This window comes from Stylophora pistillata, chromosome 1 (genome assembly GCF_964205215.1).
Source record: "Stylophora pistillata chromosome 1, jaStyPist1.2, whole genome shotgun sequence".
NCBI lineage: Eukaryota > Metazoa > Cnidaria > Anthozoa > Scleractinia > Pocilloporidae > Stylophora > Stylophora pistillata.
Window position 1 is genome coordinate 41,036,143 of NC_142519.1, and position 26,420 is coordinate 41,062,562.

At 37.1% G+C, this 26,420-nt stretch overlaps 2 protein-coding genes, 1 long non-coding RNA gene and 2 pseudogenes across 7 annotated transcripts in view; 2 read left to right on the forward strand and 3 right to left on the reverse strand.

Moving 5' to 3' along the window:
* Window positions 1–20,898, reverse strand: part of LOC148742543 (delta-1-pyrroline-5-carboxylate synthase-like) — a 29,240-nt pseudogene extending 8,342 nt beyond the window's left edge. Inside the window, exons 1-4 of the transcript XR_015996311.1 lie at window positions 20,890–20,898; window positions 20,479–20,820; window positions 18,502–18,654; window positions 5,303–5,317 (exon numbers count right to left, since the gene is read on the reverse strand). The product of XR_015996311.1 is annotated as a delta-1-pyrroline-5-carboxylate synthase-like (transcript). The remainder of the gene's footprint in view (window positions 1–5,302; window positions 5,318–18,501; window positions 18,655–20,478; window positions 20,821–20,889) is intronic.
* Window positions 124–2,391, forward strand: LOC148742544 (uncharacterized; annotated as a pseudogene). The gene is made up of 2 exons (XR_016000150.1): window positions 124–500; window positions 955–2,391. The product of XR_016000150.1 is annotated as an uncharacterized LOC148742544 (transcript).
* Window positions 2,294–4,235, reverse strand: LOC111347231 (uncharacterized). The gene is made up of 2 exons (XM_022954498.2): window positions 3,976–4,235; window positions 2,294–3,659 (listed from the first exon to the last, which is right to left on the reverse strand). Exons 1-2 carry the CDS (start codon window positions 4,147–4,149, stop codon window positions 2,577–2,579), a joined length of 1,257 nt encoding a protein of 418 aa, XP_022810233.2. The 5' UTR covers window positions 4,150–4,235; the 3' UTR covers window positions 2,294–2,576.
* Window positions 5,352–8,708, reverse strand: LOC148742545 (uncharacterized). Its single transcript, XM_088757393.1, has one exon. The coding sequence runs from the start codon at window positions 8,662–8,664 to the stop codon at window positions 5,467–5,469; it is 3,198 nt and encodes a 1,065-aa protein (XP_088613519.1). The 5' UTR covers window positions 8,665–8,708; the 3' UTR covers window positions 5,352–5,466.
* A 44-nt stretch (window positions 20,899–20,942) lies between the features above and the next one.
* LOC148742546 (uncharacterized) lies at window positions 20,943–25,999 on the forward strand. 3 transcript variants are annotated; one of them, XR_016000153.1, is made up of 7 exons: window positions 20,943–21,321; window positions 21,954–22,025; window positions 22,487–22,562; window positions 22,740–22,832; window positions 24,153–24,753; window positions 25,184–25,356; window positions 25,812–25,999. It is a non-coding gene; the product is annotated as an uncharacterized LOC148742546 (long non-coding RNA). The 3 variants fall into 3 exon arrangements; XR_016000155.1 differs by having other exon boundaries at window positions 20,967–21,321; window positions 21,954–21,975; XR_016000156.1 differs by lacking the exon at window positions 20,943–21,321 and having other exon boundaries at window positions 21,353–22,562; window positions 22,740–22,855.
* Window positions 26,000–26,420: the final 421 nt, after the last annotated feature.

Here is a 26,420-nt window from a genome sequence, read left to right on the forward strand (position 1 = left end):
TTGAGAATTTAGCGTCACATCAAGCTAAAAACTCTGACTGATAAGTAACGTCTGCAGCTCCTACGATCTGATGAACACTGAATGATGGTTAACCCTGCGGGTGACAAGCATCTAATTCTTCTTACAATAGAGTTCTAAAGTGTGACGTCACGTTGCCATGGCGCTGAAAAAGTCAGTTCTAAACAACTCGGACAATCTCTTGCGCGTGGGTCACGTAGTGCTTGTCTCTGCTTTGTCTTATAATTAAAACGTTTATTAACCTTGTGTTATATTACAAAAGAGGTCAAGAAGAAGAACACAGGGTCAAAATGTCAAATACTATTTGAAAATTATCGCTTTTTGTCGGAAGAAATTTATCGGAACGAACACAACAGCACAATGGTGTACTGCTTTGCTCCGACATGCAGTCATTCATCAGAAAGCCACACTTGCAAGTTCTTTGCATTTCCAAGCGATAAAAAGGAAAAAGACGAATACAAGCGATGGATCCGTCTGATAAGGTTTGTAAACAGCACTTGTAATTAGCGCTTTGCTCAAAAGAACATCTTAACATTTGCCATTTTTTTGCGAGTGTGCGATTTCCACCGATGAACAAGCGCATGTAGTGTCAAGTTTGTGGGTACTGAGTAGGTTTTTGTGTATTTGCTTTTCATTACATTTTAAATTTTGAAAAACCTCGAATACAACTGTGCTGAAAGAATATGTGTTTGTCTGAACGCCACTGTGCTAACATGTGCTTACTTTCAAAACTTAAAATTTCTCGGTGCCCATACTGAGTCATATATTTCAATGTTGTTTGTGCTATGAAATGCATATGGCTTACTGATTTATTTAATATATTTTTAAGAGCTTCTGGACTTCAGGAGTTAGCTGAAAGTTTGAAACGAATTTTGAGCAATTTAAATCTTTACAAGTGTTTAGGATTAAGTTCTGTTATCTGTTTCTTTGAAATAGGAGGAAAGACAGAGAACCAAGCAAGCATTCTAGAGTGTGCAGTTGTCATTTTGTGGATGGAGATAAATTAAATGGGCCCACAATTTACGAAAGAAATCGAGATAAGATATTTCCTGGTGAAGGAGGACCACCAAAGAAAAAGAGAAAAGTAACAGCTAAACAGAAGACGGTGCAGGAAATGGTGGCTGAGGTAATCACAACATCTGAGCAGCAGTCCACTAATAATGACACTGATGATACCAAACAAGAAAGTTGCAACAAGACAACAAATGAGATAATACTGGAGGCAGAATTAAATCAAGCCAGGGAGGAACTTCAGGACCTGCAAGAAAAAGAAAGCTACACACAAAAACACTACTCAGCTTCTGGATTGAGTGTAGAGGTTCTTAGAATGGAAACAGGGCTTCCAACAAAAGAAGTTTTTAACATTGTAGTACTTCATGCCTTGAGATTCAAAGATTTTATTGTTTATTATTCTGGTTGGAAAGTAGAGTCCATTAATTTTGAGGACCAGATTTTCATTACTTTAATGAAACTAAGACAAAATTATACCAACTTGCACCTTTCCCAGCTTTTCAGTTGCAGTGTTGCAACAATAGCTAATATTGTCACCACTTTTGTCCATGTTTTGCATTCCATATTATTTCATGACATCATGACAACCATTCCGTTCAGGCAAAAAAAATGTGTTATGTGCACCATCTTCTTTTTCAGAGTTTACTTCTTGTAGAATTGTCATTGATTGTACCGATGTGGAGATCGCAGCCCCGGGGTTAATGAGTTTGCAAAATGCCACTTATTCAAGCTACAGGGGTATGAACTCATTTAAAGTAATTGTCGGGGTTGCACCAAATGCAGTAATAACTTTTGTTAGCAAATTGTACCCTGGGTCCATTTCTGATAAAGCCATAGTACAACAGTCAGGTCTGTTGAACCATCTTGTTCCAGGGGATATGGTTTTGGCCGACAAAGGCTTTCTTATCCAAGACATCTTGCCCAATAATGTTTCTCTTAACATTCCACCTTTTTTGAATAATGGTGTTTTCACTGAAAGCGAAGCAAGGAAAACAAAATCCATTGCCAGAGCAAGGATCCATGTAGAGAGGGCAAATGCAAGGTTAAAGGATTTCAAAATTTTAACTTTCATCCCATATTATTTAAGATGTTATGCTGATGTTATTTTTCAGTTATGTGCTGCACTGGTAAATTTACAATTTCCACTTATCAAAGAGGGGTGTGAGGGGGCAGAGTTTGAGTGATCTGAGTACAAAAAGGATGTTTGGCTGTTATCAGTAAACAAATATAATGGTCATCATATGATAGAACTGAGTCAATCGAATAACTTTTTTCAATTATGTTAATATATAAACAAAGTCAGAATGCCATTATATTTTGTAAGACATTTAGTAGAAATAATAAAGATCAACACAACCTGCACTCTTTGTTACTCAAATTTACAATCTTATGTTTATCTCTTTAAAATTTGGCCCAATAGTCCAATACATTTACCAAATCTTTGCTGGTGACACTGACATTGCTCGAGAAAAGTTACAGCCAGAGACAGTACAACCAATACTCTCAGGTGAAAAGCCTTGCACGCATGTCTGTTTAAGGAAATAAAATTACAATGCACCTTCCACTATCTTGGGAAAAATGTGTTTAAAATAGAATTCTTTCAAGACTGGAATATTTGCATCCCAGGTTTCATCTTGCTCTATTTTGACAACAGCCACGTCCTTAGAAGTCCAAACAACAAAGTAGCAAAACTTTCGCTGTGTAAAAAAGATTTCACCCTGTACCTGGTCCCAATAGACATGGTCCTTCTTTAACACATATCCATTTCCATCCTGTGCTTTTTTTAAGCAAAATGTTGGTGAAGTAGCAATGGCTTCTTCAATTGTTAGGTTCCTTTCAGTGTAAGGACACTTAGCTTCTAGGACGGTTTCATCATCTACAATTCCATCCGGAGAGGCCCCAAGGATTCCAGAAGCATCCAACCAAATACCAGTTTCCTGGACGGTTTTCCCTGTCAACATAGTGAATGCTTTGAGTGCTTCCTGTTCATTGTTCACACCCCATTGTACAGCCTTAACTCCAGACAAATCGTATTCTCCAAGAAGGCCCTTCAAGAGAGACTGGGTCACCCGTTTGGCCTTCAAAACGCAACCAAAGTTACTTGCTGTTAATCTGCCCCTTCTAGCTAAATGCCAAGTTGGGTTGTTTCTCTGTCCAATGGTAATGTCACTTATTTTTAAGATGTACTCATCAGGAATCTTTGCCTGTCTTACTAGGCAATCAATTTGTTGCTGTGATCCTTGTAATTTAAGAAATTCTTCCGAGTAAATGATATCCTCTATTGTCGGTATGGGAAGGTTACTAACAGTAGCTGGTTCAGGGCTCATAAGCCAACAAAGGCCAGTAAATCTTCCATACTCCTGTAGGTCTCTGTAAAGGGAAGACCGATCAGATTGAGTAGGGTTTCTTGATAAGCAGCAATACTGTTTTGTGGGAGGAAACATTTCTTCGACGGATTGCCAAGAGAGCGGTGTATTTGCTTTGCGTTTCTTCCAATTGCATTCAACATCTGTCCGGCTGACGTTGTAGATGCCGTGAATGAAAAGTGTAGCCGCGTGGCTGCACTTAAACTTCCCCCTTGGACACTCGCACTCACTTGATCTTATAGCATTCTCGCTATCTAAGTAAACCTAGCAAATCGGAAAAAAAAAAGACGCGTGAGGACATGAAAAGCAACTGTCAAAGACTTCTAAATACATGAAGACTCCAAACGAACGAACAGTTCCATGCCTCGATTGAACTAACACATCGATATACATCGAACGACCTTAACAACAAAGTGGATCAACGCTAAAGTTTGCGCGTCTAGTTATTCCACGATTAAATTATCATGGAAAAGAACTGCTATTAACTTAAAAATCTCACTGAGAAGCATTTCAAAGCAACAAATAAGCTTAAATGACAAGCCGCATCTGCAGTGAGTATTCTGGAACCATTTCCACTCACCGTGACTTTGTAGACTTTTTTTCGCATGCTTGCGTGCACTTCTCCTCGTAAAATACCCTGACTATAATTAAATGACTCCACATGGCCTGATTTGTAGTGGTTTTCACCCTTCGTAATTGACTTCTGCTCTTCTCCGAAGAAAGAAATGAGCGACGAGATAGAGAGGGCCGACATTTTGCATGGCGTCGGTCACGTTTTGGGCCTTTGTTTGGAACTGAGTTTTTTAGCACCATGGTAACGTGACGTCACGGCTTTAGAACTCTATATGACAGCTGAATCAAACATTACAGTACTGAGAATAAAGCAAATGATCACCAACTGCAGAAGCTACTGATCGTTCAACAAACTCTCCTAGTCAGTACCGTACTGGTGAACAGTGTGGAGAATTTGCTTACTGATTAGTGTAAGGACAAGATATCTGTTAATCTCTTCTAAAAGTCCATTGACTAAGATTATAAACAAGACTTTCACTACTAGGCTGCTTTCTGTAACAAAATTCCAAATTTTTTTTACTAGAAGAACAGCTCGTACTGAGTAACTATTTTGCATGACTGTTTACAATGAGCATGCAACAAGGCTTTGGAATCAACATAAACATGGACATTGACAGGAACAGCAAACAATCCTATGAGTGAGATTAATTCAGACAAAAGACAGAGTCACCAAGGAAACTAAAGATAAATTGTGATAAATTGTGCTTAGAGTTGGTGGACCCTTGAACTCCAAGAAGTGATCAACATGTAACTTCTCCCAATAATATTCAATAATATCCAGCAAACAGGTAAAGAGAATACTCAAAACTTATCAAGTAGAATTTGTTATTGTGATCTAACACCAAATTCTTGTAACTAATTTACAAAGGAAATGTGTAGCAGCTATAAGAGGAATTAGCAATCAGCTCTTAGGATTAATGATAAAGGGTTAAAAGCTAAAAATGCCAGGCTGACACAATGCAGCTATGTGCTAATGCCAAAAAATGCATGACACGCTAAAATACCAGGTCAATCTCTGATATGCCAGAGCATAATATAAACTTTTCACTTGCTGATCCACAAATTAAAGGTAATGTTCTCAAAGTTTGACAATAAAATAAACATGTACATGCTGTACTTCAGTTAATTATTAGGCCTCTCAAGTTTAAAGAAACTGCTAAAATTAATACATATTTTTTAGGATTCTTGGAATTGATAATAACCGGGAAACAGAAAGTAATTAGTTTCAACATTTTGTCTTCACTAGCGTTAACTACAACTTCTTGTGCCAACTAACCTCTCTAAATGATGCTAAGTGACTGAATTAGGGATTTGTGATTGAAAATGTTACTCACCGGTGCCCAGGCCATCTTATCAAATTGGAAGAAAAGTGCATGTATTGAATTGAATTGAATTGAATTGAATCTTTATTAAGTCATAAGATAAATAATCACATATCCTATGTTACAACATTAAAAGAAGGTATATATATAAATTACAGAGAAAATCAAGATAAAAATTATAAGACTAGATTATGTTTAAAAATTAAGCGATTGACAAACGTGTTTTTGAACCTATCAGTGTTTATTTTAGGATGGTGACTTGTCTCTTTCCTCAGATTGTACTTGGTTGATTTCTTTTTTGGCATTATAGCTCTTAAAGGGTGTATTGTATTATTAAAAACATTCTTGAAGATACGTGTGTCCTGTTGAACTAACAATTCATAAACATTAATGTGGTCGGATGTATACTTGCGCTTATAACATCGATCTAAGAAACATTGGATTGTTGTTAATTCGGAATTTACAGCGCCAAATACGGACAGCCCGTATAATATATTTGGTAGAACCAGATTTAGAAACAGATGGTCTATTTCGGCCTGATTGTACCCTTCTTTCCTTAAAGATCTTAAAATGAACAGGCACTTGTTTGCTTTGATTAGTTTTTCCCGTATATGTGTTATGAACCTACTGTCTTCCTGAAATGTTACCCCTAAAATAGTAAGCTCTTTTGTCTGTGGTATTCCAGACACCATCGGAAACTCTATTGTACAACCTTTCTTGCGGAAAATGATTTCCTTGCACTTAGATGTATTGCTACACATACCATTACTTCTAGACCACTGGGAAAACTGATTAATCAGTGCGATAGAATTGTCATTATCACCTATCACAGGCGAGATAATGGTTGTATCATCTGCATATTTTACCAGCACGCTCTTATTGTCCAAGTGTATCTCTAAATCACTGAGAAAGACATTGAACAAGTGCGGCCCGCTGACACTTCCTTGGGTGGTACCTTTGTTGACACTTTTCCATTTTCCAATAAACCCATTTCTAATGACTCTCTGCTGCCTGTCTTCCAAAAAGCTTAGATACCAGTTAACTATAAAAGGATTTAGGGGAAGTTGCTTCAATTTGTGCGAGAGGAGATCGTGTTTCACACTATCAAAAGCCTTGCTGAAATCCATAGCGAATAGGCGTACCGCTTTGCACTCTGGGATATCAAGATATTGATTGACAGTATGTTGGATAGTCAGTAGAGCATTGGTACAGCTCCCTCCCTCTATGTATGCAAACTGTGAGATCCCAGAATGTTCATCGAAGGTCTCCCTTGCGTGTGTTCCTAAGACAGCTTTCTCAAAGCACCTTGCGATGACAGGTGTCACATTTATTCCGCGGAAGTCTGTTATTCCCTTAGGTATATCAACCTTCGGCAAGGGGTACAGGTCTGACTTTTTCCAAGAGACAGGCCAGGCGTGTGTTCTAAGAGACAGATTCCAAATCCTGGTGATCACTGGAACGAATAGCTCGGCGTGGTCTTTCCATATAGTATACGGGATGCCATCTGGTCCGGTTGCTGTTTTCTTTATACGCATAAGAGAATTCAGGACTTGTCGCTCTGAGATTTCTGGGACTTCCTGATCTTCACTAATCTCCAGAGGTGTTGGCTTTATGTAGGCGTTGTCAGTACACAGGTCACCAAAGTAGTCATTTAACGCGTTGAGTTCGTAGTGGCCAAGAGATAGAGAAATCACCGGCTTGCGGCGCTGAGATGTTTTATCCACTTTTTTCCACCAATCCCGAGTTCCAATAGAGGCGATAAAGTCCCTTCTGTTTCTGAAAATCACTTCAGAGATCCTTTTATTCATAACTTTAAGACGGTCTTGATTACTGAGTGATATGCGTGATTTGGCTCGTATCATCGATCGAACGAGCGGAGTCATCCAGCCCGGGTCTCTTGAAGACATGCGCACCGTTTTCAGAGGCATGCAGCTATCCAGGTGCCCTAGGATGGTATTTTCGAGCCTACCAACCACTTTATCGACATCAGTTTCCTGTATCATATCATCCCAGTTTTCCTTCGCTAACGCGATATACAGATCACGCTTTCTATGAGCCCTTTGGTCACGCACGTATACTTTACGGCGGATAGGTGGAAGCTTTATACCGGGTGGTAAAATAACTCCCATGTGATCCGTCTTGGAGAGCATGTGAAAGGGATAGCACTTTGAAAAGAGATCCGTGCGGTTCGTGAAACAGTTGTCCAAACAAGAATTCCCTCTGGTGGGGAAATTAACCAGAGCATTCCAACCAGACATTTCTTCGAAGCGTTTGATATCCAGTTTGTTGACATCGCCACCGCACAACACAACTGTTTGTGGATGTTTGTCTAGTATATTATCCACGGTATTTACAAGATGATTCATTAGATCGATCTCTGCATAATTAAATTTTGGAGGATGATAAACTCCACATATTACAAATCGATGTCCCTTGGGAAGTCGCAGAGTTATACAAATTAATTCATAAAGACTAGAGCGGTAAACATCCTCTACTGCAAGATTGTTCCTGATGTATATAGCAATCCCACCCTTATTGCGCATATCTCTGCCATTCCAATTTCTGTCTCTACGAAAGATGGAATAGTTCTCAATATTTACAATCGCATCCGGTTGTGCCGGTTTGAGGTGTGTTTCCGATACGACACAAACATCAACATCTTTAGATCGTAAGTCAGCCTCAAGTCCAACCGCCGCACGCACTCTGTTCTTAGTTTTTGAGAGACTGCAAATATTGATGAACATACACTTGGGAACGGCAAACTCCGAGCAATCGGTAGATGATTTAGTAGGCTCTCGAGGAATAGCTGTAAGATATCTGTTCTTAGCGGGATCTTGGATGCGATAAGGTCTAGCAAACCGCCGGGTTTTAACAACTTCAATGGGTCGACATCTGTCGGAGTGTTGCGATGCAGAGATATTTTTAGTAATTTTCCCCAATCTTCGTAATCCCGGACCTCTGTATTTCAGAATTCCCAGGGATTTAAGGGTATCGAAAACATGAGGCGCAGGTCGGCCCGCCGAAAGTCTCAGCGAAAGTAGCCTGTCACGATTGTGAGAGCAATGGATTCTAACTGACCCAATTGCAGGTTGACAAGCAGAGTCCGAGTTGGAGCTCTGTTTTCGTTTACCGTGTTTATTATCCACTTCTTCAGGTCCAGGATGTGGATGGACATCCATATTAACAGTAATGTCGAGCACAACAAACTTCTCAGGGGCGGCCAGGAAGACCATGCCTCGACTGTCCCATTTCACCATAGCCCTTCTTACCCGGAGATTTCGAGACCGGGATACTCTCAGCTCAAATCTAGCCATCCAACCAATGCATCTTGATGTTAAAGATTGATTTCGATAAGCTCTTTCGACTGTTATCATAGTTATGAAGGTAAAAATATAGAAAACTGCAAGAGCTCTAAAGAGCGTGGCAGCCATATTGGCATGCATATAAGGGAAGGAGACAGTGACAGTGTTAGAAAAGTTCATTGTCTAGCTTTTAACTACATTCTCACTGAGCTAAATTCTACATAAAACTGTCTTAAGTTGAACTGTTTAACAAAATTTTATTTAGGTTGTCTATGATGACGAGTTTCATGTTTTTGGGCTACTCTGTTCATACAATTGGGCAATTTCTTTGGTTCCTTTGGCATGGCAATTCCACAATAATGTACAAATAGCTTACTCATCAGCTTTCTGGAAACTGTGTCCAATCATTTTCAGTTCCACTTCATTATGTGGCAACCAACAAGTCCTCCAGTACATGGAGAATCTTAGAAGAATAAGTTACATGTATGCAACTGGGATCAAGTGGATGGGTGGTGCACACTGCCTCTTTTTGCAATTTGAGCATAATGAAGACCAAACAAGACTGAATAATTATGAAGAATAACTCATACATGAGGTATCAAGTGGAACGATAGGTGCATACTGTCCCTTGCAATAAAAACAAAACAGAGATGTGCAGCCCAAAGAAAACTTGAATGAAACTACAGCAATGGATGAGTGTATCTAGAAATCTTTTACACTGTCTTTCCCCCTCACCCAACCCCTCCGGAGACAGTGACATTTTACCACTAAGCCAGGGGAAAGGACACAGCCTTTCATCCTATGCTCCCCATGTCCCATATTGCTATAATATCCAACAGAAATTATCACTGAAACCTCTTTTATCTGCTCTCTTCAGAAATCAATGATTTTCTGCTTTAAAAAACATATCATGATATATGCCCATGGGAGGAAATCACTGCTTAATGGTCACAAATGATTTCTACCAATTTAACTTCAGTGTTGTGTAGTTCCAAATAATATCAACACTCATACAGCAGAAGAGACCCCACTAGCCTGCAAACACTCTGACCCTGACGTGTTATCAGCACTGTGGCCAAGCATTTCTTCAACCATGGGCAAGTTTAAGGCCTTGAGCAAGGCAAGCCATCTACTTGACAAATCAACAGTGGTTTAGTGTGTTCTGTACACTTATCAACAATGATATTTGTCATCACAGAAGTCAAAATGTTGTGGACGTACGCAACTGTCAACAAATTTTGATCACTGTGAAAATTAATATCGTTGTAGATAAGAGTACAGACCACACTTGACCACTATCAATTAATTTATTTTAACCATAATATCAATGTCAAATAAATTGGTTCTAGCAGTCCATGACTCGATCACTGCGTGAGCAGCACTGTATTTACTCTTGTGGACAGTGGCAAATTGGCCGATGCCATCGGGACACTTAGACAGTGACAAATTGGCCAATGTCTTTGGGACACTTTGACAGTGACAAATTGGTCAATGCCATTAGGACAGTTAGTGACAAATTGGCCAATGCCATTGGGACACTTAGACAGTGACAAATTGGCCAATGCCATTGTGACAGTTAGTGACAAATTGGCCAATGCCATTGGGACACTTAGACAGTGACAAATTGGCCAATGCCATTGGGACACTTAGACAGTGACAAATTGGCCAATGCCTTTGGGACAGTTAGTGACAAATTGGCCAATGCCCTTGGGACACTTAGACAGTGACAAATTGGCCAATGCCATTGGGACACTAACAATCATTGCTAAATCCCTTGAAGACCTCTCATTAGCTCACATTGCTCATTAAGACCTCATATTGCCCCACAGGCAAAGTCAGGCAGAAGCACCTGTAAATTGATGGTCTGCTTGCGGGCTAAGTCCTTGCCATTCTTAAAATTTCAGTTTTGTTTCAAATGGTTTTCTTCAGAAGTTGCACACGTTTAACTCCCCTTGAGTTTGCCAGGAAATGATCCTCCCTGGGGTGGATGTGAAAAGGTCCTAGAGCTGCTTATTTTAATGCCATCCACCTAATATAGCTAACTAAACTATTCTGACTTGAAAAGCAAGTTAAGTAATAATATTTGAAATAGTTTTGAAAAACAGAAGAAAAAACATTTCATGAATGTTCCAAAATGACAAACAGGTCAGGAAATTTCCTAGGCAGAAAGATAACTGATATAACACCATGAGCTGGAATTAGTGATTATAACAATTTAATTGTGTAAAATGAAAGAATTTGTAAATGGCAGTTAAACATCTGTAAGTGCACCTGACAAATAGTAAAAACACTCAAGGGCAAATATGATTGAAAAAATTCTAGAATAGGATGTGCAGTTCATGAAATGATCTAACTTACATCTCTATTTGGTGAAAAAGTTATTAAATTACTTTCAATCCATGAGCACAATTCATACCAATAAATGACACCTTTTGAAGACCAATTTTAATTTCAATCAGGTTAATCTGCTACAAGCAAGAGAAAGAGAGTGGAAAGCCAAGCTGAGTAAAGGTGAAAGAATTTGCTCAATATGTAGATTGTAGAATGGCTTATTTAAATGCTGTGAGGAAGTGTTAGTCAAAAAATTGCTAAAAAGACCCTACCACAAATTTTTAATTTGGATAAAAAATATTACTGACACAGCTGCCTTGAGTTTCTAATAGTGGATGTACAATAATTATATTTAATTTGGCTTTAAACAGGCTCATTAGATTTGCGGGCCAGAAATTTGCCACAACTACCAACTGTCAAATAACAGGATCCCAAATTTCAAATCTAATTCAGAGCTCAGAATTAAATAATAAAAAAAACCTTTTGAAGCTTCTGAAAGTTAGGAGACAAAAACTAAAGAGCTTATTAAGAATTTTTTATTGATATAGAGTCTTTGCTATGAATCATGAAGAGGAGAGATATTTCACAGACCACATAAAGCTGCAAGATCAAGTACTAACTTTCATATTAAAGGAGACAGACAGATAACTTGTAATAACCTTTTCTTAAAAACTTAATATTGAAACCTAGAGGTATCTTAGCCAATTGATGGTACATTTCATAAAAGGAAAAATTGTTTATTTGCTTCTTGTTGTTAATCCTGTTGCAACTAACAGTTTGTGTGAGTGTTTTACTAAAAATTAGCATTTTTGGAAAATTCTCACTCTCTTAGAAAATTCATTCCCCATTTTGTGTTTCACTCAACTGTCTGACTACCATTACATTGTGGTCTACGGCTAAGTAATGAGAGACAATTTCGCACAGCATAGGCACATGACCTAACAGCTACATTTACCTTCCTATACGCTACTGTAACAGTATAAATGTTAATGATTAAAAATAATATAATAAAATAATAAAATTAATAATTCAGTTTAATAAAAAAATATTTCAACTCAAAATCATTTCAAATAACTGATGGTTTGATTTGTGTTCTCCTTAGTTCTACGGATAAAAATAGGCCCCTACTAAGGGAATTGCTTCAACTGAAATCCTCTTAAATTTGTCAAGAGTAGAGAATAGGATTGTGGAGGTTCAATAGTTTTCACCTAAAGTAAAAAAAAAGGAACTGATCAAAGAGACAAAAATAATGTTATTAAGTGATGCTGCAGTCCATCTATATGCTCAAGAAAATCCTGTCATCCTATTTAAGGCAAACTCTGCAACACTTTATTTTGAAATTCAATTGAATGTCTGAACTGTGAGTGGCATTTCAATGAGCCATGAAAGTACATCATATTATATATATCCATCCATATCAAGTTATAGTATATTTGATTATTTGAGCATTATTATTGAAGATGATTTGATACAGTGTAGTCTGATCATGCAGGTGAATATATTCCTGAGAAGGACTCTGATGATCAGATGACCTTCTGCTAAGATTGTCAAAATGTCAGTCCGCCTGACTGCCTACAACTGTGCTTCTCAAGTCTACCCTCACCTTAACAATCAGAATACACAATCTAATATTTCCCCTACAATGAGCATTCAAATTAGTTGACACATCATGTTTGTGAAGAGTAACAGTCCTGTTTCCATCGCACTATAAACAATTAACAGATCCCCCCTCCCCCCATTCAATGTCAGCCAAATGTTCATGAAATCACGATACAATAATTATTATGTGACCTCTCACGGGAAAACATTCCGAACGGTTAGCTGTTCATTGGCCGTTCGACTGGATTGGCATGCCGTTTGAACGCCTCAAGCTATCTGTTCTTGAATATTCATCATCCGTTCAAACCGTTCGAGCTATCCATTTAAGAAACTTCATCATCCGTTCGAACGCCTCTAGCTATCCGTTCTTGAATATTCATAATCCGTTCGCATGCCTCCAGCTATCCGTTCTTGAATATTCATCATCCGTTCAAACGGTAAATTGAGCTATCCGTTCAAGAAAATTCATCAGCCGTTTACGGCTTATACTATTTTGCGAAACGAAACGAAACGAAACGAAACGAAATTGTACTATTTTGCGAAACGAAACGAAACGAAACGAAATTTTGCGAAATGGCGTTTTTTCGCCTTTATTTAGCAAATATGTCCTCTTCGTCCGAAACAAAATGTTTCCACTAATATTATAATCAATATTTCTAAGAGCCTGGTCACCTCTCATTTCATTGACCATAGTAGAATTCGTTTCGCAAAGTAGTAATTTTGACAGAATTACTACTTTGCGAAATGGCGTTTTTTCACCTTTATTCAGCAAATATGTCCTCTTCGTCCGAAACAAAATGTTTCCACCAATAAAATGATCAATGTTTCTAAGAGCCTGGTCACCTCTCATTTTATTGACCATAACAGAACTCGTTTCGCAAAGTAGTAATTTTGACAGAATTACTATTTTGCGAAATGGCGTTTTTTCGCTTTTATTTAGCATATATGTTCTCCTCGTCCGAAACAAAATGTGTCCACTAATAAAATGATCAATATTTCTAAGAGCCTGGTCACCTTTCATTTTATTGACCAAAATAGAACTCGTTTCGCAAAGTAGTAATTTTGACAGAATTACTATTTTGCGAAATGGCGTTTTTTCGCCTTTATTTAGCAAATATGCCCTCCTCGTCCGAAACAAAATGTGTCCACTAATAAAATGATCAATATTTCTAAGAGCCTGGTCACCTCTCAATTTATTGACCATAATAGAACTCGTTTCGCAAAGTAGTAATTTTGACAGAATTACTATTTTGCGAAATGGCGTTTTTTCACCTTTATTCAGCGAATATGTCCTCTTCGTCCGAAACAAAATGTTTCCACCAATAAAATTATCAATGTTTCTAAGAGCCTGGTCACCTTTCATTTTATTGACCATAACAGAACTCGTTTCGCAAAGTAGTAATTTTGACAGAATTACTATTTTGCGAAATGGCGTTTTTTCGCCTTTATTTAGCAAATATGCCCTCCTCGTCCGAAACAAAATGTGTCCACTAATAAAATGATCAATATTTCTAAGAGCCTGGTCACCTCTCAATTTATTGACCATAATAAAACTCGTTTCGCAAAGTAGTAATTTTGACAGAATTACTATTTTGCGAAATGGCGTTTTTTCACCTTTATTCAGCGAATATGTCCTCTTCGTCCGAAACAAAATGTTTCCACCAATAAAATTATCAATGTTTCTAAGAGCCTGGTCACCTTTCATTTTATTGACCATAACAGAACTCGTTTCGCAAAGTAGTAATTTTGACAGAATTACTATTTTGCGAAATGGCGTTTTTTCACCTTTATTCAGCGAATATGTCCTCTTCGTCCGAAACAAAATGTTTCCACCAATAAAATTATCAATGTTTCTAAGAGCCTGGTCACCTCTCATTTTATTGACCATAACAGAACTCGTTTCGCAAAGTAGTAATTTTGACAGAATTACTATTTTGCGAAATGGCGTTTTTTCACCTTTATTTAGCAAATATGCCCTCCTCGTCCGAAACAAAATGTGTCCACTAATAAAATGATCAATATTTCTAAGAGCCTGGTCACCTTTCATTTTATTGACCAAAATAGAACTCGTTTCGCAAAGTAGTAATTTTGACAGAATTACTATTTTGCGAAATGGCGTTTTTTCACCTTTATTCAGCGAATATGTCCTCTTCGTCCGAAACAAAATGTTTCTACTAATAAAATGATCAATATTTCTAAGAGCCTGGTCACCTCTTTTTTATTGACCAAAATAGAACTCGTTTCGCAAAGTAGTTATTTTGACAGAATTTCTATTTGCGAAATGGCGTTTTTTCACCTTTATTTAGCAAATATGCCCTCTTCGTCCGAAACAAAATGTTTCCACTAATAAAATGATCAATATTTCTAAGAGCCTGGTCACCTCTTTTTTATTGACCAAAATAGAACTCGTTTCGCAAAGTAGTTATTTTGACAGAATTTCTATTTGCGAAATGGCGTTTTTTCACCTTTATTTAGCAAATATGCCCTCTTCGTCCGAAACAAAATGTTTCCACTAATAAAATGATCAATATTTCTAAGAGCCTGGTCACCTCTGGTCACCTTAAAACGTATTTTCCTAGCAGTTTGACCAAACATCAAGTGTTCGTGGAGTTCGGCTGGAATTAAGATCATCGGCGTTTGAATCAATTGAGTCCTTCTAAATCATTTGGGTTGGCCTTGATTAAAATTTGGTTTGGCTCACGAAACGATCGACGTTTGAACTGGGCCTAACTTTCGAATGCACGCGAAGTTTACAATTATAATTTTAGATATTTCACGAGTTATTTTTGGCATCAGCAATGTTATTTTGCCTCTTAATGTTTTACTTTACTGCAATGGACGGTCATTCCAAACGTGAGGCGTTAGAAATAATTAGAACACTGGCCACCAACTCTGCAATAATTTACGACTTCTAGTTAAATTAATGACATACGTCGTGACTTATTAACTAAATATTTACAATTTAAAATCTTAAGTACGATGAGTTCTTTATGGTGCCAAATTTTGATTCAGCGGCACCATGTGTGACAAATTTATAGCCAATAATTAATTTCCCACAGGAATAACACTTTGTTCCAGGCCTAAAACTAACCACTTAAGAAGGCGTGAAATGTGCGAGTCAGCGATATCAATAGCACGACTAGTAAATTAACTTCAGGGATTGTGTTGCGCATTTTATTAGTGAACATATTTTGTTTCGGACGAAGAGGACATATTTGCAAAATAAAGGCGAAAAAACGCCATTTCGCAAAATAGTAATTTTGTCAAAATTACTACTTTGCGAAACGAGTTCTATTTTAGTCAATAAAATGAGAGGCGACCAGGCTCTTAGATATATTGATCATTTTATTAGTGGACACATTTTGTTTCGGACGAGGAGGGCATATTTGCTAAATAAAGGCGAAAAAACGCCATTTCGCAAAATAGTAATTCTGTCAAAATTACTACTTTGCGAAACGAGTTCTATTTTGGTCAATAAAATGAAAGGTGACCAGGCTCTTAGAAATATTGATCATTTTATTAGTGGACACATTTTGTTTCGGACGAGGAGGGCATATTTGCTAAATAAAGGTGAAAAAACGCCATTTCGCAAAATAGTAATTCTGTCAAAATTACTACTTTGCGAAATGAGTTCTGTTATGGTCAATAAAATGAAAGGTGACCAGGCTCTTAGAAACATTGATAATTTTATTGGTGGAAACATTTTCTTTCGGACGGAAGAGGACATGTTTGCTGAATAAAGGTGAAAAAACGCCATTTCGCAAAATAGTAATTCTGTCAAAATTACTACTTTGCGAAACGAGTTCTATTATGGTCAATAAATTGAGAGGTGACCAGGCTCTTAGAAATATTGATCATTTTATTAGTGGACACATTTTGTTTCGGACGAGGAGGGCATATTTGCTAAATAAAGGCGAAAAAACGCCATTTCGCAAAATAGTAATTCTGTCAAAATTACTACTTTGCGAAACGAGTTCTATTTTGGTCAATAAAATGAAAGGCGACCAGGCTCTTAGAAATATTGATCATTTTATTAGTGGACACATTTTGTTTCGGACGAGGAGGGCATATTTGCTAAATAAAGGTGAAAAAACGCCATTTCGCAAAATAGTAATTCTGTCAAAATTACTACTTTGCGAAACGAGTTCTGTTATGGTCAATAAAATGAGAGGTGACCAGGCTCTTAGAAACATTGATAATTTTATTGGTGGAAACATTTTGTTTCGGACGAAGAGGACATATTCGCTGAATAAAGGTGAAAAAACGCCATTTCGCAAAATAGTAATTCTGTCAAAATTACTACTTTGCGAAACGAGTTCTATTATGGTCAATAAATTGAGAGGTGACCAGGCTCTTAGAAATATTGATCATTTTATTAGTGGACACATTTTGTTTCGGACGAGGAGAACATATATGCTAAATAAAAGCGAAAAAACGCCATTTCGCAAAATAGTAATTCTGTCAAAATTACTACTTTGCGAAACGAGTTCTGTTATGGTCAATAAAATGAGAGGTGACCAGGCTCTTAGAAACATTGATCATTTTATTGGTGGAAACATTTTGTTTCGGACGAAGAGGACATATTTGCTGAATAAAGGTGAAAAAACGCCATTTCGCAAAATAGTAATTCTGTCAAAATTACTACTTTGCGAAACGAATTCTACTATGGTCAATGAAATGAGAGGTGACCAGGCTCTTAGAAATATTGATTATAATATTAGTGGAAACATTTTGTTTCGGACGAAGAGGACATATTTGCTAAATAAAGGCGAAAAAACGCCATTTCGCAAAATTTCGTTTCGTTTCGTTTCGTTTCGCAAAATAGTACAATTTCGTTTCGTTTCGTTTCGTTTCGCAAAATAGTATAAGCCGCCGTTTACTTGGCACTTTGGCAACCATGGTAGAAATATTTTCAGTGTGATCGCAATCCATATCTTCTCTCGTTGAATTCTCCATTTAGTGATTGTGTGAAATGGCGGTAATTGACACAAGTTGTTAGCAGTTACCATTTAGGCAACACATTTTTGATGGAGTGACAGGGAAGCTGGGATTATGGAAATTTAAACCCGAACTGAAGTTATCGTATGCTTTTTGCGTGCAAGTTCCTTGGTTGTACCTTATCTTAATCGGTCGAATTCGATAATAAAAATATTAATTATAATCCATTTGAATGCGCCGAAAGCGAAGTCGAGTTATTCAAACAATTGAGTTTCGACTCGTTTCAAGTGATCTTTTCACAGATTGTGTCAAATACCTCGCGTTACTTAACACCTTGTCACCCAACGTGTGACGCTTTCATGAAATAATCCTTCACTTTGGCTCAAGACGAGAGTTTGGGATGCCTTTGTCAGCATTCGTTTTGACAAAACCATCTGTTCAAACAATTTCTACAAGCGATCACTTATTTGACTGCTTAGCCGTTTATCCATTCGATCTCATCTGTGAGGCTCATCTCAGTGTTCGAAAAATTAGCCGTTCATCTGTTGGATAATTTTCATTAGCCGTTAATCCATTCAACCTAATCCGTTCGAAAATTTTAATTAGCCGTTCATCTGTTCATCCGTTTGAAAATTTTAATTAGCCGTTAATCCGTTCGACCTTGTCCGTTTAAAAATTTTCACTAGCCGTTCATCCGTTCGAAAATTTTAATTAGCCGTTCATCCGTTCACAGTATCCGTTTCGAACAGCTTTCCTAGCTGTTCATCGGCCGTTCGCTTGCCATTCCGTTCACTGTTCGAATGGCTACTGTTAGGAACGTTTTCGCGAGAGAGGTCACATATTGTATTTTTATTTGGGGGGGGGGAGGAGGGGGCAAAAATAATGGTGAACTTACTGTAGCGAGGGCAAAAGAGATAAAATTGAAACAAAGAGAAAATAAAATTGAAGCAATTAGGGGTTGAAAAGATCAATGTGTCAACAATGTTGTTGCCAATTGTAGATTCAAACCATAAACTGTAAAATGGATTTGATTGTACTCACCCCAGCCAAATCTAGATCCATGCCTGGAGATGATGCTACCACATCATTCTCATTTATAATGGGAATACAGTTCATAGAGATTAACTTCTCCACTGTTGATCTCAAGTTATCCAATGAGTATTTATCAGAAACACCCTGTTTTGTTATCAGCACCTGAAAGGCACAATCAATTTTTCTTAATAATTCTAGTTATGATAAATATTTAGTGTATTTCATAACGATAACAATAACGTTACTTACCGTGGACAAAACACCTAGCTGTCAAGCTCATTTACAGGTTTTAGACACAAGATAATCAGATAGTTTACAATAATATCACTAATTATCCCCCCCCCCTCAAAACAGGCACTAAAAAAAAATTAAAAACTACAAAACAAAAAAGTCAAATAGCAGGAAAATTGAAACTGAAAAAAATTATAAACTTAACACCTAAAAAATTAAAAACTAAAAAATAAAATAAAAAAACTATAAAGCTAAAGAATTTAAAAGCAAAAAAAACTACAAACTACAGTGTATGCTTGGACACCACACTCATGCTTGAAAATGTGTGATAACAGTACACTGACTCTGAGAAAGAAAAGTGGGATACGGGCGAGTATGTAGAATTGAATGTACTACAAATGAACGATTTGTGGCCAAAAGTTCCAGAGGAAACAAAGACTTGAAACCCTGACTTGAGTTGTGTTCATAGCAAAGGTGAGAAATAACACAAGCCGTGTGCGCACCAATCACAACTTTGAATGTGACTTCAAATGTGTTTAACCCTCACTATTAAAACAGATGGAAATATAAGATATACTCTGATGATCACCTGTTTCTGCACATTCCGAAGCGTTCCCATGTTTATGATTATATTTATGTTCTATGATTTTGGCACATCTGTCAACATGAGACTTTTTGCATCACAATAAAAACTTTTATGATTATATATGGAATCCAAGAGGCATTTGAGGTTAGAAAGCAAATCTAGGAGGGACAATTTGCAATTAACATAATTGACCGCTACCTTGTGAAAAAATGTCTATTAATGTTAAGATTTACTAAAACTTCATTTGAATAATAAATTTCATGATAAACGTATATATACATGTATGACTATGTATATCTCTTGGTACATTTTGTATAGCATACCTTTTAGTGAACCAAAGTCTTAAGCCTCTAAAATTACTCCTTGTCTTAAAACCTTTACATTCAAGATATTGAGGATTTCTTGAAATTATTTGATTGCCATTCATGGGGCATGAAATTGATTCTGGTGACTTTCTGAGGAAACTAATAATTAAGTCATGAAAGTAGACTTAAAAGAAATTCATGGGTCACGAAAGTAGGCTTTTAAAGAAATTGATGGGTCATGGAACTCATTCTGGTGACTTTCAGGGGAAATTCATGCCTCATGAAAGTAGACTTAAAAGAAATTCATGGGTCATGGAATTCATTTAGGTGACTTTCAGGGGAAATTAATGGGTCATGAAAGTATAGGCTTTTAAAGAAATTAATGGGTCATGGAATTCATTTAGGTGACTTTCAGGGGAAATGAATGGGTTGTGAAAGTAGACTTTAAAGAAATTCATGGGTCATGAAGTAAGCTTTTATAGAAATTAATGGGTCATGAAATTCATTCTGGTGACTTTCAAGGGAAATTCATGGGTCAAGAAAGCAGGCTTAAAAGAAATTCATGGGTCATGAAAAAAATTCCTCCCATTACTGGAAAATTCTGGGCTTAAAATAACCCCATGAATTTTCATTTTGCAGTATTCCTGGGCCATGAAATGATCTTAATGGGTTTTTCACTAGAAATTCATGGAATTGTCATAAAACTACTAACAGCTCATAGTGATATCTGTGACTAGAGATTCCTCATTATTTCTTCTGTGATGTTTTCCACATGATCACCCCGTAAAAATCTCTTAATACACTTAGTAAGTAAGTTTGAGTTTTGAACCTCACTAATCTCTTGCAATAGTCTTTAAAACATACCTGTCCACATGTCAGGCCATACTGCTGAAACACAACTTCATAGAGCGATAACAATCCTCCCTGTCCTACAGCAGCACATGCTCTTGGTTTAATGTAAGGCCCTGCAATTGACTGCAAGAACACAGTATTGCTAATATTGAGTACAGGTCTAGTAGGTACTTGTAAGTAATAATGAGGCTCATGATAAAAAAAAAAAAAAAAGAAAAAAAAAACTGTTCTTAGGGCTCGAAATTGCGACCAATACAGTCGCTTTTGTGACTTAATTTTTATGTTTGTGACTAAAAAATTATTCCCTAGGAGTCGCAAAATAATTTGCGAGTAGAATGAAAAAGCCAGCAGTCGCTACTTTGCCCCTATTTTTACCGAAATAAATAAAGAAATGAAATATATATTGTCGTGTGCCTTGATTACCCTAGACATTTGAAGATATAGGGTAAAATTGTGCCTAATTTATCCGAAATGTTGTCCACGCAACGCCACTACCTCGATCGGCCGCCATTGCAGCGATCTCCTATTCATACCTCGAGGCATTAATTGGGTCAAAATGTGAAGCCAGAGCCACGCAGAATAACCTAGGACTACGCATGTGTCATAATGTGTCACATCACATACAGTGCCCAGTGCCCCAAACTAATGCACGGATTCAAACATGGCAGAGCAGGGTCTCTCTTTTGACAATGCTGGAAGAAGTACTTTTCTGTTGTTGTTTAAGTGCAACTCAGAATCGTACATCTTAATCTCTAAATGCGCGATACATCACCTGTGAATTTTTTTTGTGTTAGGACCGTAACGATGACAGTGGAGACAATGCAGAATCCGGCGCCACCAAAAAAACAAAAACAAGTAAGATGCCCCTATTTCAGTCGGCTTTTATCACTCTAGTAGCTGATCCCTTGAACGTGCGAAATTACGTAAAATACATCGATTGCAACTGACTAGAGATTGTAATGTAACAACAAAATCCACTTTTGCGAATTGGGGTTGGATAAAGGACCATGAAAGCTTTTAGAAAAAGTGAATTAGAATTTACTAAATTTTCCTCCTATTTACCCACTCCTTAAAGTGGGCCCCTAAAAGAAATGGAAGTCTTTCAGTTGTACTTTTTAAGCATTTCTATATTGTATACTCGGATGACATTCATAGTTTCCATCAGCCAAGTTCTCGATGACGATTGATGACAATAAATTCATAATTTGAATGAGCTCCAAACGTACCGATCGTAACATAATTTTAATAGATTGTCTTTAATAGGCTAGCCTCACGACGGTTGCTATTGTTACGATCTTAGAATTAGCTCTACAGCTACAGTACCAAGTGATCATTCAACGTAAGAGCTATCATCGCAGAGCATTGCAAGTGTTTTTTTTTTTTTTGAAAATGTGTGAAAGTTGTATCCTAAGGGTGTAGATTGATGTGATGTTTGAAATTAATCGTTATCAGTTATATACTAACATAATATTTGGTTGATATTACAGCTGCACTTTATTCAGAATGCAGGTGAGAGATCCAAGGTAGACTCTTGCACCCGACTGTCCCTTGAAAAAAGGGTTAGGACAATTTGAGGGGCAAGGATAACCAGCCTAGGTCTCATTTTGAGGCTCTTTTGAGATATGATTAATGCAAAACCTGTTGGAGAAACAAAAGGCTTCTTTTTCTCCTTGGTAAAAGAAAGATTAAATCCAAAAAACAAAAACAAAAAAAAGATAGATCTAGAGGAATGGTTCTCCACCAATCTGTAACTCATATTCCAAAAAGTTAGGCAAATCTGAGCGAAAATGAAAACAGCCTAAAATTTGACATAGGCTAAGTTTGCCTCTGGCCCCTTAATTATTTATGCATTATGGATATAATGAAGTACATCTCTTGCTCAGTTTTAGAGATAATTTGGTTCCATGCCCCTGCAAGCAGAGGTTTCTTGATCAGCTGTGTGGCAGATCTGAGATTTAATAAAAGGGAGGTATAAATTAAATTATGCCCTGTGACAGCTTTGATATCTTTATTTTACTAGATAAATGAATGGTACACTCGGAGAAAGATGCCGGTGGTACTGATTTGCTTGAAAAATGGATAGCCATGTTTTTCATGTAAGTAACGATAATTCTGTTTTTATGTAGGATTAAAATACTTTGCTGGCAGTTGTCATGTTTGCTATTTTCAAGTGGTAATTGCAAGAAAGCTTTGAATGAATTAGGATAAGCTGTGTAAAAAGTGCTGATGTGGCATTTTCAAATGGTTTATTAATGATTCTTATTCATTTGTAGGTCCATCAGAATTAGAGTCATTTTTTTTGTCCTTTGTGAAAAGTGCATTTCAAAGAAGCATTGTGAAGTCTTTTGGAAGAAGATGTGATCGATGTAAGTTCAAGAACTATTGTGTGGTGATTATTTGATTAGTGAAAAATGATACATGTAAATTTTTAGCTTTGTTTAATCAAAGGATATAGTATGACACAACCATAAATATCAAGTCTTGAACAAGAAAATAATTAATGAACCAGTTTTCTAGAAAAAGAAAATTGATATATATGTGTGCACATGTACCAATACTTGAAGGGTTTTTTGTTTTTAAAATTTATGGCAGTGGCTGAAAGAAATGTCAACCAGTTACAAGAACTGGATGCACTTAAGGAATAAAATTCCAATTCAGGCTGATTATTCAGACTACTCGGTGTTCCTGACCTGAGGTCACTTGTTGTTTCAGCTGTAAGAAGTAGCAATGGCAAGTCTAATGTTAAGAGTTAATTTACAAAAGAAAGCAGCTTTTGTTGTTATCAGCATTAAAAAAGTTTTTTGAATTGTCTAGGAGTTATGTAGCTCTTAAAATGGCTGATAATAATGATATAGATCGAGCCAAATTGTAAGTAAATTTCACAAATCGTGAGTTATATTTTTAATGGCACTGCAGTTATAATTTTTGTACTGCATGGTTATCAAGGGAAATTTAAAAGAAAAACAAAAAAAAAAATTTTATTTACATTGGCTATTCATTGCTACAGTGAAATCCCATGTAAAGCAGACACCCTGTTTTAATGGACACTAGTATAGCTGGTCAAAAATATTATTTTTCCATATTTGCTGTAAATGTAAACTGAACTTTTATTCAGAGGACAGGTTTATTAATTAGCATGTTGATACTTAAACAGAGCTGATAACTTCTTTAGTACCCAAATTTAATCCTTTTGAGCTGACTTTTATAGATATTTTTTGAGGGATATTTGATATATTGCAGGAAGACCATACAGTTAAGTACTTTATAAGTAAGTTTTCTTGTTGCCTGGTTTACAACCTAATTGGGCCTTATGTGGAAAAGGTTTGTGATAGTCAAGTGTTCAATCTACCCTATACTTACTGAAGCATGCCAGGGTCTTTAACCATACATTGCATGCTGATTGTTTGTGTAGCAATCTGCTGTAACAGAGCACAAGAAGACTTCATCATTCTCAAAAAAAAAAATCATTTTTATAGAGTAGCTTATCATAATTTGAATATGCTTGATGCACTTACTGACCCAATCATGATCATATGGAGTCAATTATAAACTGGCTATCAATTTCACAATTTGGTAGAGCCAGCTGACTCGACTGAGGGTTTAATATGGGGGGGACACTAATTAGTAAGGGTCTTGAGACTGCCCATTTAATGCAAGTTTTTCATATAATTGGTACTTTTTTACAGGAAAAAACTCAAGCACTTGGGCAAATAGGCAGTCCCAACCACTATGGTGGCCAGAGAACATACCCTTTCTTGATCCAAACAATGCTGGGAAAAAAAAACTCAGAGAGGATGCATTGGTCGGGGTTATGAATGCCTTTGGACTCCATGTTATGCAGCTGTCACAACAACAGCAGCCCCAGCCTCAGTGCTCAACAAGCCCAGCAACTGTAGCTGTAACAACAACAACAGCAGCTATGTTACCTGAGTCCAGCACAGCCACATTAACAAACACAAGAACAACAGCTCCTGCAGCAGCATCCACAACGACAGCAGCATGCATGACAGCACCTGTGGCAGCAGTAGCAGTAGCAGCAACAGACACAATAACAGCAGCTCCTTCAGCATCAGTAACAGTTACCACAACAGGAGGGTAGGGTGAAGCTCGCCAGGTGGAAATAGAACCCCACCCCCCCACAGGGCGCTTCATCTATTGATCATCTAGTGATGGAAAAGTTTGAGAGTGACTGTGTATTTGACTGCCTCATGGCAGCAAGTTAGAGACACTTGCCCCAAACAGAGGATAGGAGATCTTATCAAGATCATGGAATTGCTAAATGAAGATGTAAGACCTCAGCTTTCTGCCAAAATTTCATAAATTATAGCAAGGTGTGGGAAGGAGAGCTTTAGGTAAATTCCAAAACAGGAGCAAACGGATTTATACATGATAACATTAGACAACTTAAAATGTTAATTGTGTGGCCAATGAGCATAAGTAAATTAGATCAGGCTCTGCTAGCATGCAGTAAGCTAATGACTTGGCTTGGAGTGGTGCAACAGTGGCATTCATTTGAATCATCCTGTTGTCTCACAAAGCCGGGGTGCCTCAGGCCACCAAGTTTTGTCCTAATGGGAAACTTGCATAACTTCCTTTTTATTAATTCTTCTGAGAGCTAGGCACCCCACACTTCCTGCATGAGAACCTCTGGGCACCCTGTGATTCTTCTTAGGCCACAGCCTTGTTGATTGATTGATTGATTTCTTTCTTTCACTAGAGCCAATGTCATATCAAGCTATCTGAAAATTAGAGTAGTCAGCTCCTTGCCCATCTTAAGGTGTTTCCAGTCAACTTCCTGGAAGATCTTTCCAGCCTTGTGTATCCTCACTTGAGTAAGCCACATCCTTCATTCCTTCACAGCTATGATGGTCTTCAAAGGGTGCCTGAAGGGTAAGTTGTTTTCATTTTATTTATTCATTTTATTGTTATATAGGTCTTGTGTGATTACTGTTCTCCATTTATACAAAATGGAGTCTTATATATTTCAATAAAACAATAAGCTATACTGACACATCAATACAACACGGCACTGGCCATGATAAAATAATATATCCCATTTGTTGCTCTTCTTGTTACTCTAATTATTCTAATTATATTTATTATTATACCATTGTTATTATTATTTATTATTTTGTCATTGTCGTTGTTGTTGTTAATGTGATTAGTACTGTCATCATCATTATAGTCATTTATATTTATTGATAACTAGTATTACTTTTTCCAGCAGACAAATTTTTGTCGTTTCTCTGAAATATTTCTACGCACATTAATGGCTGTTGGCTGGGTTCAGACAACCACCAATTATTGAAAACTCATTTTTACCCAGACATCCTATTTATTTGCAGGCAGTCCTTCAAGTGATAATGAAGAACGAAGGCCTTAACTACTATCGCTTCAACTTATTTTATGATAAATTTTGCCCTTGAAGAAGCCGTTTTAGAGATTTAATATAACCTCGAAACAATTTGCCGTTATTAACCTATCCCCGTATTTTGGATATATCAATAACAATAAAGAGATTACAGTGGTTCGATTTACAGACCATTACATCATTGCAGCTCATTGGCGGTCTACGGGATCTGTAAAATGGAACAGTTAAAGTTTCATTGAGTTCTGTTATATTGTCACCTCTCGCGATTCCTTTCCGAAAATTCGTGTACCAGAACAGAAAGATAGTATGGTTACTGTATCATTATAATATGGGTTTATGATAACCATCATAAAACATTGCCAAATCGTAGGGGGAAGGCGTAGTGAAAGAGACGCAGAATAAAGAAATAAGTTGAATCAAGTTTGTCGTTATGGTCACATCTGGACTCTTTACAGGACAGTCCTGTACCAGGACTGTGAAATTGCATGGTTACGGTATCTCCATAATATGGGTATGTAATAACCATCAAAATAAAGGCAAACCATCAATATACAGGCAGATCGTAGGGAAAAAGTGTATTGGG

Bases quoted from the DNA above. Each gene is read 5' to 3' on its own strand.
- LOC148742545 (XM_088757393.1), bottom strand. From the start codon at position 8,664: ATGATAACAGTCGAAAGAGCTTATCGAAATCAATCTTTAACATCAAGA.
- LOC111347231 (XM_022954498.2), bottom strand. From the start codon at position 4,149: ATGTCGGCCCTCTCTATCTCGTCGCTCATTTCTTTCTTCGGAGAAGAG. The intron at 3,660-3,975 runs GTGAGTGGAAAT...CCGATTTGCTAG, and splicing joins AAAAAGTCTACAAAGTCACG to GTTTACTTAGATAGCGAGAA.